A 13,987-nucleotide genomic window follows, 5' to 3' on the forward strand; every position below is an offset into this window, starting at 1 on the left:
GCTCGGCTAGTCCCACGAATTCGGGTATACCCGGGTGTATTGAGGTTTGTGACTGTTTTCTGCCCGAGTGCATTGAGGTATTTTCCAGGCAGGGATTGAAGCATTTTATTCCCGCTGGCTGCAATACTGCACAGTATATATATATATACTGTATTACAATTCATGAATTTATGCCATCTGGTAGACACGCGAAGCATTGCAGCCTATTAAATCCTAATCATTATCATTTAACAGATCAGCCGCCCGTCAGCCAGGCATGAACCCAGGCTGGGAAGGCAAACGCAACGGGGCTTGTCAGAGGTGAGGAGAGGCGCATTCCAGGTATCTGCCAGGTACATACTGGGTATTTGCTCGAATAAAGTGTGTCGGTGCAGTAAATCTCCCGCATCACGTGTGCCATATGTTGCACCTTCCTATTGGACTGCGTGACATGAGGTTTAAAAAACAAGAAATTATACTAGCACTTTAACCGATAAGTATGTCGGGAACTGGGGGATCCCGGAAGGGGATGAACCTTGCCGATTCCCATCCCGTAAAGAATGGGTGGGGCTGCTACTTTAAATGTAATCCATATCATATGTATGATAAAAAAGATATAAACTGGCACTAGCACCATTACTATAAAGCATGGGTGCGCAAACTTTTCTTGCTGCGCCCCACCTGCCTGCTCTCCTTCGTTGTCGCGCCTCCCCCCCTTACCTATGGTCGTCACATGACCCCGGACGTTACTTGACGATGCGTTGCCATGGTCACATGTCCTGAAGCCTGCTGAATCTCGGTAAGTAGAGGTTGCAGAGGCCTCGCACGGTCCAACAACTGGGGAGAAAAGGACCCCTATGAGGAGAGCACTCAAGGATAGGTGATACTGGAAACTAATGAACCTGATTGAGAATCGTAACATGTAATGATGAGTAACTTAAAAACAAATTTAATTGGAGAAATCCTCAAATAAAATAAAGTTATATGGATAACCCTCTATGTGAGGTGATCCTAAACAAATGGCGAAATTAAAATATGGAAAGGGGATGGGAGAGGTAAGTCCTATTGATATAATAGGTGCTCCTAAATGGCTTCACTATCTAAGGTAGGTCACAATGATGATCCCAAAAGTAAGTGGGATATGTTGGGTAAGTATTGGTGCTGTGATAGTAACTACACACTTCGTTAGCAGACCCTGGGTGAAGTCTACATAAACACCCACAATACAATAGTGACTCCAAGAGTCAGACAAGGTTCTATGACTGATTAAGCACACATGATAGCTTATAGGAAATAGACCTGAAACTGAGTAATTATTCTAAGTCCAGTGCTGCGAGTCAGACAGATTGGCAGGCAATAAGTGTCTGCCAAGGTGTCAGATGACAACGTCTTGTGCCCGGAGCCCTATCTAGTGCTATAGAGTCATAGTCCTAACAACAATTGTGAGCCAGTATAAATCATAGTGAAGGCATAAAAGCAGACCGCACATAAGCACTGCGTAGCTGGACAGTGCAGCAGACTGGATGTGTCTGCAAACAGTGTCTCAAACTGCTAAGTTTTCTACTGTGCTGACACTTAGATACAATGTGTATCAGTTACCCTCTTAGCGAGTGTATCGCTTATTCCCCTCTCCAGAAGACACAGACTCTGAAAATCTGTGTATCGAACGAGTCCTTCACATGGGAAGGAATACTTAAGTTTGCTGCGGTATGCGGTAGTGACGAACCGGAAAGTCTCGGGAGGCGCCACCTATGACGTCAGTACGTCTCTTGCAAGAGGGTACACTACCGACACACTTTATTGCAGCACGGCTAGCACTGCAAGCCGGGGGATGCCCCGGCGTGCTAGCCGCACTCCCTCAGCGTGCCGCGCATCACCGATGCGCGGTTACGCGTCATCGGGTGCCTGCGCCCCCTGCACGCGCGTCCAGGGCTCCCTGAGGGAGCCCTGGTGTCCCGCGATGTGGGGGACGGCAACAGGGGGTTCCGGGGGACCCAGCGGACCCGGCAGCGGGAGGGAGAGCGCCCCGATCAGAGGGCGCTCTTCCGCTGCTTCGGCGCGCGCCCGGCACCCTCCAGCGCGCGCCAGGTTACTGCTGCGGCCGAGAACGGGCAAATGCTCGAATAAACTCGGCCGCAGCAGTAACTGATACACATTGTATCTAAGTGTCAGCACAGTAGAAAACGTAGCAGTTTGAGACACTGTTTGCAGACACATCCAGTCTGCTGCACTGTCCAGCTACGCAGTGCTTATGTGCGGTCTGCTTTTATGCCTTCACTATGATTTATACTGGCTCACAATTGTTGTTAGGACTATGACTCTATAGCACTAGATAGGGCTCCGGGCACAAGACGTTGTCATCTGACACCTTGGCAGACACTTATTGCCTGCCAATCTGTCTGACTTGCAGCACTGGACTTCGAATAATTACTCAGTTTCAGGTCTATTTCCTATCAGCTATCATGTGTGCTTAATCAGTCATAGAACCTTGTCTGACTCTTGGAGTCACTATTGTATTGTGGGTGTTTATGTAGACTTCACCCAGGGTCTGCTAACGAAGTGTGTAGTTACTATCACAGCACCAATACTTATCCAACATATCCCACTTACTTTTGGGATCATCATTGTCACCTACCTTAGATAGTGAAGCCATTTAGGAGCACCTATTATATCAATAGGACTTACCTCTCCCATCCCCTTTCCATATTTTAATTTCGCCATTTGTTTAGGTTCACCTCACATAGAGGGTTATCCATATAACTTTATTTTATTTGAGGATTTCTCCAATTAAATTTGTTTTTAAGTTACCCATCATTACATGTTACGATTCTCAATCAGGTTCATTAGTTTCCAGTATCACCTATCCTTGAGTGCTCTCCTCATAGGGGTCCTTTTCTCCCCAGTTGTTGTTCAGTCATTTCCCCTGATTGAAGCACCTGTGCCTAGGCAGTAGCGAGGGTTCCCCCTTCCCGTCCCCCTTCCCTTTTACCCTGGTTTGTAGGCCTCGCACGGTCCCCCAGCATTTAATTTAAATGCCTTGAGGAAGAAGAGCGCGGAACCTCTGCAACCGCCCTCCCCCCCCCCCCAGTTTGCGCACCCCTGCAATAAAGTATAGTGATTCAGTTACTACTAGATATATTTAGATATTTAGCACTGTACAATTTGGTTACAGATGTAAGCGTAAACACACATTTCTGTTAGGACTGCTTCAGAGCAAAATCTCCCCTGTACAAAAATAAAAAAGTTGAATACTGTAAAGTAGCATTCTGGGGAAATTTAGATCATATATTTGCATATGAACACCACAACAGATTTAAACCAGGTGGCCATCCTTTATTTACATTGTGAACAGTCCAATAATCTTTTTCCAGCAAGGGAAACTGTTTTCAACTGCGGTCAAATGCTTCATTCTGCCTCTATCTATTAAATGCTAATGCTTGTCACATAAGATTAAAAAGCGCCAAGCAGTTGAAAACAAAAACTCTCTTATTCATTCCATCTTTAAACATTAAAATCAAAAGTATAATATACTTTTTTTCCTATTGCAAATTGCTTACACAGCTTAATATTCTATTTTTAAGCAAACCACAATAAAATAGTTGCATGTGTTCTAAAACATGAGGTCTACAGCGAAGGCACTACTGGTAGTGGTTAAAACAGATATTTCTCTTCTGAGAACTTACTGTACCACTCCTGCCAGTTGCAGAGCACATATTTTATTAAACATGGAAATGGTTAGCTCCCTATTAAATTCACACAATATCAACATGTTTTGTTACATCCTTTGAAATGGGATCTTCTGAAAATAAATGATCCTGGCACCTGATCAATGAATTGTTATGGTTCTATATTAAGAGTAAAAAAAATGTTTTTAAAGTGCATTTACACCTACTTTATGGTAAAATGAAAATAAGTAGAAGAAATATAATCTTAACTTATTGACATACATAAATCTGATGCATTAACACATACATTGACATAAGATAACATGTGCCTCAGCATCAATTTATCAAAGTGCTTTGCTTCATTTCCAAAATCTAGGAGTGTCAACAGCAAGATCTAAAGAAGAGTTGGGACAATAGTAATGAAATGTATAAAAGTCTACATCTTTCTCTGTCCTGTCATTTCTCATCTTAAGAGTCAGAAAAATCATTGATAAAGAAGTTTCTGAAATTTGACGATAATGTTTTTTGCATTACAGTTCTGTACTTGAACACTTTTCTGTGAAAAACATTTTAAAAATATTTGAAACTATAATGCATGACTATTTAAGGAATCTGCTTTATTAAATAGCTTACATTTATATTATCAAATTACCTTATAAATATCTACTTTACTCCATTAAATACAACTTCGGAAATTGCTGTATTTTAGATTGCTTACAGAATTGACATCTGTTTCCTCGATTACAAATAATAATAAACCAAATGAATATGTATTTTCTTCATGACTTCCAGCAGTTAGACTGGAAGAAGTACAGTAAATGAGGCTTAATCAATAAATCACTATCACACTTTATAGTCCCAATGAAGCAACATGTCAATGAGTAGTGTGCGATCAGAAATTGAAATGAATATTTGAGTAATTTCAGTATATAAACCCTTGTTAAATAAACTATAAATGTTCATTATAAATAAATAAGTTCAAGTAATCCTATTTACATTTAAAAAGCGTGAATGACTACTTACAGTATGGTTCACTGGCTCACATTTATTGCCAACTACAGTAGTCTTTGTATGTACTTGTATTTTCAGTTATAGAGCGTCAACAATGTAAGCAGCTCTTTACAAAATAGACATTTGAATATAGGGAAATCTAACACAATAAGTGCAAACGTATACCCCACAATGGGGGAAAAAAAGTTTGTGCCCAGGAGGGTTTTCAATCCATGTGGTATGTTGAGTTTCTTTCGGAGATACTGAAAGAATAAGTAACTGTGGTGGATGACAGTGCCTATCCAAAAGCACCGTATTGTAGATTGTTTTTATTAAAAAGATATGATGAATCACGAGAATGATATCCAGTCTGTTCATTGGTGTTGACAAAAGAAACAGAGTGAGGAGTACTCTCAACATCAGAGATGTTTGAGTCTCTACTCTGCTAGTCCGAAATCCTGGATTTAAGAATGGATTTGCCAGGAGGTGATCTAAAAGAATCCCCTTTTGTAGATCCTCTGAAGGGTCGTTCCTGGACAGAAATTATCCTTTGCCAGCTATAAATCTGCTTTTTCTCATAGTCCACTCGGTCTCTATCGTATTTACCGTGTTTCTTTGCCATAATGTCACGTTCTGCATCCTCTATGGTTTTTGAAAGGATACGATCAAAATCCTTGAAACCTTTTAGGTCTTGAAATTTGTGTAGACTAGATTGTAGATCTTTGATCTGTTGTTCAAAAGGTTCTTTCTCTTTGGATTTCTGTTGGACGATAAACTCCACGGGTTTGAAAGAACATTCATTCAACATATTAACCCATCGCTGTTTTAAGTTGGTGTCTTGGAACCAAAGGTTGGGGCTTTTTTCACCCGCAAACCCCTTAATATAATTTTTCAGGGTGACTATGTCCTACTGTAACCTGGTATTGTGTGTTAAGAGTTTTTCTAATCTTTGAAAGTGGGTTCTTAAATCAGAAATATAATTGGTGTCAATATCCACAATATTATCAAAGACCCGTATGGCGTGTTTCTTCCTAAGTGAATTATCACAACAGTCCAATGTGTACACAGATGAAGTGTCTTGTGAGTCACCAGTGTGTTCCATAATCCAACAATTAATGATATATCAATCCCAAAACAAAAGGGATATGCAGGTAAAATACATAAAGGACTCTCTCTCGATATTGATAATAAATGTCCAGGCCCCCTTGCAACAGCTCTGCTATGGGAGATCGGGGAAATTCCTCCACTAAGCAAACTAGGTGGCTGCCGCCTCCAAATTCTGCCGCCGTTGGCGACCACATAGTTGACCTAATAGTTGAACCGGTCCTGTGTCCACCTCACATCTTGAAAAATCTACCAGACTCTCAAAACCACCTACAGTTTGTTCTTTCAAGACTTCAGCTATTTCACATTTTAATCTTGTCTGTAACTGTTAATTGTCTGTTAATTGTCTGTTAAATGTGTGTCCATCTCAGGCTCTAACTCCAACCCCCTGGATATCACCTGTGGTGTCCCGCAAGGCTCTGTTCTGGGGTCCCTACTCTTCTCAGTGTTCATTAATGATCTTCCCACAGCTTGTAAGGAAGCCTCAATACACATGTATGCAGATGACACAATCCTATATGCACACAGCCATAGCCTCTCCGACCTTCAACACACACTTCAGTCTGACTTTTTGAGACTCGAAAACTGGATTTCCCAAAACAAACTGTTTTTAAACACTGACAAGACTGTAACAATGGTATTTGGGACCAAGACTACATTTGTAAAGCTTCCAGTGACTGAGCTCCTGATTAGAACCAACGCTAACACCACCCTAACACCTGTCACTAGTTTTAAATACCTGGGCTTATGGTTTGACTCCCACTTAACATTTGGGATGCACATTGATACCCTGACAACCAAGACCTATGCCAAACTAGGGGTACTTTACAGGAACAAATCCTCCCTAAGTCTCCTGGTCAGAAAGCGTATCGCACAGCAGATGCTATTGCCAATTATTGACTATGGAGACATAGTATATGGCTCGGCACCTCAAACCCACCTTAGCAAAATTGACACCCTCTACAATTCAATTTGTCGTTTTGATCTACAATGCAACTACAACACACATCACTGCGAAATGCTCAAAGAACTAGATTGGTCAACACTAGAGTCTAGGCGCAAAGTTCACCTTTCCTGTCTTGCCTTTAAATTCTTCATGGGCAAGCTACCCAGCTACCTGAACAAGCTCCTCACCCCTACCACTTGCAGCACTTATCACCTGAGATCAGACTCCAAAAGACTGTTCATGGTCCCAAGGCTCAACAAAGTATCCGGACGTTCCTCCTTCTCCTACCGTGCACCCCAAAACTGGAACAACCTACCAGAGACTCTCACATCCACCACCAGTTTAAGTTATTTCAAATCTAAGGCTGTCTCACATTTTAACCTGGTCTGTAACTGTTTCATATGCTCATAATATATATTTTCTTTAACTGTGCACGCAATGTCTTGTATATAATGTACACCCTGTTCATTTATGTAACTGTACTTGTAACCATGTATAATTTGTTTTACTCTGTGCCCAGGACATACTTGAAAATGAGAGGTAACTCTCAATGTATTACTTCCTGGTAAAATATTTTATAAATAAATAAATTAAAAAAATACGCCCATAACATATTTTGTCCTCAACTGTCCATGAAATATCTGTAAATATAACGTGCAACAATCTACAGTATTGCCATTATAAGTCGGTGCCCAGGACATTCTTGAAAAAGAGAGGTAACTATCAATGTAAAACATTTTTTAAATAAAATAGGCAGTATAGAAGCCAGAAGAGGAAAGAACGGAGAAGATGGACAGACTCTGTTCTCTGAAAAAGTGATATGGTTCTACATGCAGCAGAGGCTTTTGGGGAAAAGTTAAAATATTAAAGTGTTCTGTGATAAGATTTACAGTACTAAGCAACTGAATAGTAGTCCACAAACTCTAGGAATACAGAGACAAAGGAGCATGTTAATCATAGCTACATATTATATGGGTGCTGTAGAGAAATACTTGTTAAAATCATCTCCAGTTTGAGTCAGTGAGCCAAAAAAGGTCATTTTCAAGTCTCGACTACTGAGAACTGCAAACCATACAGTTACCTTAATGTAGCTTTTTGGAAAGAATATTTATAACTTCATATATCATGAGCACTTTTTTTCCGGCTACAAACAAGCCAAATCTTTTTGTTAGCTTGAGCAAATGTGCATTACTTCTACTTCAACAAATAATGAAATCCATGTGCAAGTTGATATAACAGCTCATATACTGTATACTGGTTGCCTGATTGAATGTGGTATGGCACTATCTCTTGCTAACTGCACTGGACACTTTTTAGGTATATCAGCTTTAATTTCTACAAAAACATCACCAGATAATAAATGTTATGTCTTGGTTTGTGTAATTATTAAAGTTGTATTACTTAAAGCAGGTTACAGCAACAAGGTAGAAACGTGCTCTGCTTAATTTGCATGACTAACTTGTCAATGCAACACATTTAATAAAGGTTTAAAATAAATGATGTAAAGACAAGGACACATTTTGTCTTTTTTGGCATAAAGAACATTGTTTTTTTACTCTAGTGCAGTATATATTCAGGTGGAATATTTACCAAGTTCTAGAAGCTTTATTCAGTTACAGTATACTGTATGTAAACACAATGAAGTATTTAAATTTTATGTCACAACATCTTTGTGCAAATGCAGTGATGCTGATCTTTTAGCATTTTGTCATTAACATCTTTATTCATTATGTTTTTACAACTTTGTCTCTTAATACTACATGCTAAATGTATTTTTCTACAGGCAAATTTATCATACAGTTGTCAAAAATAGTATGCTATTTTATTATTGCCTCATTATTACAGTGTTTTAGAAAGTCATCTATATAAATATGTATACAGTTTTTAGAAGCACCTAAAATTGAAACAAATCAAGTGATAAAAATACAAATGGCGCACAGGAACAAAGAGGAACCCTATTTCCCTCCAAAGTTACAATACATAACATGGGGGAGTTCCCAGCACTCTAACAAGAATACAATGACAACAACGATTGTCAAAAAAACAGCGTAATTTATATAGCTGATATCTTATGAAATAAATATTCAAGTATATACATCGATAAACACATGAGCTAGTTTACACAAAAAAATGCAAAACCTAACTACATGACTCAAACTTAATGGATCACAGCAAAAACATAAACGGGGTTAAATGTACTAATCAAGGGAGACACTCTGAAGGACCAGGGGAAAAGGGTTAAAGAAAAATACAGGGGAATAAGGGGGGCAACGTTTCAGGGCTCCTAGTCCCTTCTTCGTTGTTGTCATTGTATTCTTGTTAGAGTACTGGGAACTCCTCCCATGTTATCTATAAAAATATGTTCAAATAGAATGAAACGGGCAATTAAATGATTTAACCAATTCGCTCTTCTTGTAGTATTTACTAAGAAATATGTTCCAGGAGTTGCAGAATTTTAATCCTACTGAATACCAGCTGCTCTAGCTGGGTTTAGAGGGGCAATCCCTCCATGGACCAAAGTGAACTACTTCCAGTGACATGTTTAAGGTGAAATTGTTACTTTTTTTTTTTTTACCAAATTTGATACTAATAAGTATTGTTATTTATTTTGTAAAGTTAGAGAGAGACGGGGGGGGGGGGGGAATTCCTTCTGGCTGCTCTCTTTTGTTTTATGTCACTGTGCAAGTGTTTGATCAGAGTCCCACCTCCCTACCTTCCCTTAACGTTACTGGATCTCGGAGAACAATACAGGTTGGGATAAAGCTTAAGAATGTACTTGATTGACCAATCCATCCCTATCTAGAGGCCCCTACGAAATTCTACTGTCTGACAATATGAGATTCCACCTTTACGTACTGTACCTATAAAACTGAGTGCCCCTTACAACTGCACTACTGTACTGTAAGTCAACCATGTGTCTTGTTGTGTATTTCTGATGCATATGTTAATACCTTTTACTGTGCCCTATTTCAATCATCTTTATTAACATTTTGGTAACTCTGGTAAATTGCAATACCAATATATCAAGGATCACCATATTTTAGACGCTGACACTATCAGCACATTGCTTGTGCAGAATCGATTACAATAGTTTTGTGAACAAGGAGAGAAACATGTGAAAAGGTATAAATAATTGAATGGTCCCTTACAGGTCCTGTATCCCAACAATCGCCGAATGAGTTGCAATTCAAGGGTCTTCAACTCAAATATAGAGGAGGAGTGCCGAAGTAAAATCAAAAACTGTTTTTTTACGTCTAAAAATGTGCTTAAATATTGTGACAGATCGTAGACTCTGTATATATTAGTAGGAGGTTGCATTATGCCTGCTTTCCAGTATGCGATGAGTTAACTCCACTATTTAGACAGGCCACAGGTGATCTTAATTAAGTGAGCTCACCTGCTTTAAAAGGGGGAAGAGGAAATGCCTCTGGGGCAGCAGTCTCTCTCAGATGGACAGAGGACAGAGAAGAGCTGACAGACAGACATAGGCTGCTCATACTTATGTTGTCCCGAATGGTAGAAAGCTCCCATTTAAGGAGCCAAGTGGTATTACCAAATATTGTTGGTCTGGTCTATTTTAGCTAACCAGCCGGGTAGATAGGCTTAACTTTGTTTAGTTAGTTTCCGTAAAGGGGATAGGCTTTTGTTTTATGTTTTGTTTTACTTAAAGGGACAGAGCACCCATTATTTTGTTATATTTTTGGACAAATAAACCCGCCAGCATATTATTTCACTAGAAGAACTGTGTTGCCTCCTCACTAACCACGTTCATCCTGCCACAATATATATATATTTAAGAATATGCATTAAAAAAAAAGCCATAGAAAATTTGGTGGGTTGGCCTTTTACATTTTTTGCTATCGAACCCAAATTACCAAATTGACTGAATGCACAGTAATGTGTAAACAGCATGCATCATTTAGTGATGTATTTAAAAATGATTAGTAAATTAGGCCTTTGGCCAGTTTTTGCAAATTTCCTTTGGAAGAGGACAGGTGCCTAGTTTGCTCCAAATAGCTGGATATACCACTAGCTCCCGAGGAAAATATAAGAAGCATGGTTGTAAAAAGGTCAATGAAAGACCAAGACAATTTTTTCAGGTATGGGTTTAACCCATAGAGGTAGGAGAAGTGCTGGAAGTAGCCATAGATGAAGAAGAGTGATGTTTGACAAGAAAGAGGATGACATTACAAGGTGGTATGGCCAGAGAATGAGATGTTGATGATCTTTAGCCCACATCTTCCTGCTCAAAGAGAGGCACAAAATCTAGGTGTAAATAGCAAGGCAAGACTTGGGGCTCCCACTTCCAGCTTAAGAAAGAGAAAGTATTCCATAATTTTGTGTTTCTCAATATTTCCTTAACACTACAATGCTGAGACTTGCACATGAAAGAGAATGTCATTAAAGATTTAGAATATTTATTTTAAATAAATATATATATATAAGGCAACATTGACAATTTGAAGCACCAAAAACATTAAATGTGCCTCAGTAAAATGCAATAAATGTTTGATCCTTTAATATTAATAATATTACATTTATGATCAAAGGAGCTTAAAGTGACTTTCCTAAAGTCACAAAGACAGCTGACATTGGGATTCAAATTGGGTCCTTCGCTTCAATGGCAGTGTTGTACCACTAAGTTACTTGTTCTGTACACTAGTCTACAGTATATACAGGCTGAATGTCAACCTGAGCTTGGTTAGTTTAGAGCAGGTTTAGATACATTATCATTTTATGCACCTGATAAATTGTAATCTCCAAATGTTGTGTTTGTTACCTAGCTTTACTTTCGTTGTTTCCTAATATGTCAACTAAGTGTTCCAGAGGCAAATCATCGATCTCTGTAGCTACAGTATGACGGCTCAAAAGCAACCTTGTGCCCTTAAATGCAACAATCATTGGTAGAATGAGCTGAAATACCCTTATCGAACATAATTACAAATAACAAACACTGTTGTGAAATAATTGGTTCCAGAAACCACCTAATCTGCTTGGACTGTACAAACCATGATACTAGATAATAAAAATGTTTATAATTAATGTTTATAATTCTATTGTAATCGGAAGAATTAATTGTGTTATGAGTGTTTTCCTTTTTCGTTTTATCTCCTTATTTCCTGTGTACACATGACTAAGAGACCTGGGAGATGATAAAGGCTCTGTCCATACTACTATTATATCTATGAACACAGTGTACAATACAAAAAATGTTTCAAAGGATTTTTTGGGAAGATCTCATCTTTTGGCATTAGAAATGTATACAGTTTTGAGCCTTGCGCAATAACCACAAAACATCACTAACATTTTTAAAATGCAGAATACCTAAAAAAAATAAATGCTGGTGATGACAGGTATAATTCCTACAATCCTTCTGACAAAAATTTACTTAAATGCATATAAGAAACAGAAACATGCTACTTATTTACCTTTAAATATTTCACTAGCTTCTGGATTTGCCAATATTCTGAAGGCAGATCAGTGCTGCTTTCCTGGCGCCTATCAGGCTGTTCTTCATCTTCTTCACTCTCTGTAGAACTTTCGCTAAATTCATCTGATTTTGTTCCAGGAGTTTTACTAGGGATAAAAAAGACAAGATAGCCTTATAGCTGTAATACCTTTTGAATGCAAACAGTTACATCATTGAAGAGATTACAAGTACTGGCAAAGACCACTTTACAAATCTTGTTACAGAACATCAACCTTTTTGATAAAACTATATTTTTCCAAACATTTATCATATAACTAATGCAGCAAAATATCTGACAAGACTTACAGTGTCTTGAAGAAAAGTCTCACACTATCAGACTGGTGTCAAGATCACAACCATATAGTCTCCCAAGCTTTTTGGCATCTGCTCAAAATGACAGAAACTATACAGCTTTGTTTAAAAAATAAAAAAAATAGAAACACAAATACAGTACCTTACAATAAAGTACCCAGAACATAGTGTGTATTTCAAATGTTAACTATTTGTAAATTAGAACATTTCATTTCTAATTATATATATATATATATATATTTATGCCTTAAGTAGTTCTTACTGTAGTTCTTCCTTTTCTGTAAAGGAGCTGTCGTTTGCAGAAATAGCACAAATTAAACTATTTAAACTAGCACATTGGTGGGGAACAGGCAGCCCTGCAGGGGCTTCTCCTGTGACCCCCAATTTCCTCTCTCCCCGGTCCCTTCCACCCCTCCTTCTTTCATCCACACGGGGTCGGAGCTATGGGTGGAGGTTGAGCTACAGAAGGTGGTGGAACTACAGGCACAGAGGGGAAAGCATGGTCATCCCCATGACAGGGAGGGTGAGATGTGGATGAGGGAAAGAGAGAGAGAGATCAACAGAGAAAGGGAGAGAGAGAGAGAGAGAGAGAGAGAGAGAGAGAGAGAGAGAGAGAGAGATCGATCAAACAGAGAGGGGGAGTTCGTCACAGACAGAGATACATTATTCATCAAACTCTCTTGAACATAACACCAAAGTCGCAGCACAGGAGACATGCTAAGAGTCTCCCCAATATGCCATCACTGCTCCTGTCCACTAAGTCAATATGGACAGGGTTAACATTAGATTTGTTAAACAAAATACACCATTTTAGAAAGGAAAGGTACAGTATACAGGTATATACCAAATAAGTAAACATGGGAAGGATGTTAATCCAGGGAGTAATCTGATTGCCAATCCTTGGAGTAAGTAAGGAATTTATTTCCCCCCTTATTAGATATCATTGGATGATATTTCACTGGGGTTTTTTGTTTGCCTTTCTCTGGATCAATATACTGTAAGTATAGATATACTGTAGGATAAAGTATCAGTCGTCTAAATTTAGCATGGATTGAACTTGATTTACGCATGTCATTTTTCAACCTCATCTACTATATAACTATGTAACATCATGAGGAAAAGGAACAACTTCAAAAGACCTAGGGGCTTATTCTGTAAGCTTCGTTAGCACTTTACCATGTATTCTGCACAGAATGCCCCATTCAAGTCAATGGGGTTTTCCATGCAGATCACTCGGTACAGCGCTAACGGAGCTTATAGAATAAGCCCCCTAAAGTCTGTCAGCCCCCCTCGTGTCTGCTGTGAGGGGGGTCTGTTTGTTGTGCAGCTGAATTCACTCTTCCTCAAACTCTCTTTGATATAACACCAGAGTTGTGCCTTTGGTGGCAGCCAAAGGGTGTTAGCCATTTGCTGCAGTTACAGTTGCTGTTATTGGTCTTGGGTAAAATATTTGATCCCCTGTTACGAGTGTTTATTCTTACCCTTCCTTATAGTCTGCATGCTCCTTGGGGCAGGGCGCCC

The 13,987-nt window shown here is 39.1% G+C and overlaps 1 protein-coding gene across 3 annotated transcripts in view; it reads right to left on the reverse strand.

The window, feature by feature from the left end:
- The window catches only part of ODAD2 (outer dynein arm docking complex subunit 2), a 273,021-nt gene that overhangs the window by 172,294 nt on the left and 86,740 nt on the right, over positions 1-13,987 (reverse strand). For all 3 annotated transcript variants that reach the window (XM_075587666.1, XM_075587667.1, XM_075587665.1), the window contains exon 10: positions 12,114-12,261. In XM_075587666.1, the coding sequence (XP_075443781.1) occupies positions 12,114-12,261 (148 nt within the window). The remainder of the gene's footprint in view (positions 1-12,113; positions 12,262-13,987) is intronic.

The sequence above is a fragment of the Ascaphus truei genome, chromosome 2 (genome assembly GCF_040206685.1).
Source record: "Ascaphus truei isolate aAscTru1 chromosome 2, aAscTru1.hap1, whole genome shotgun sequence".
Classification (NCBI taxonomy): domain Eukaryota; kingdom Metazoa; phylum Chordata; class Amphibia; order Anura; family Ascaphidae; genus Ascaphus; species Ascaphus truei.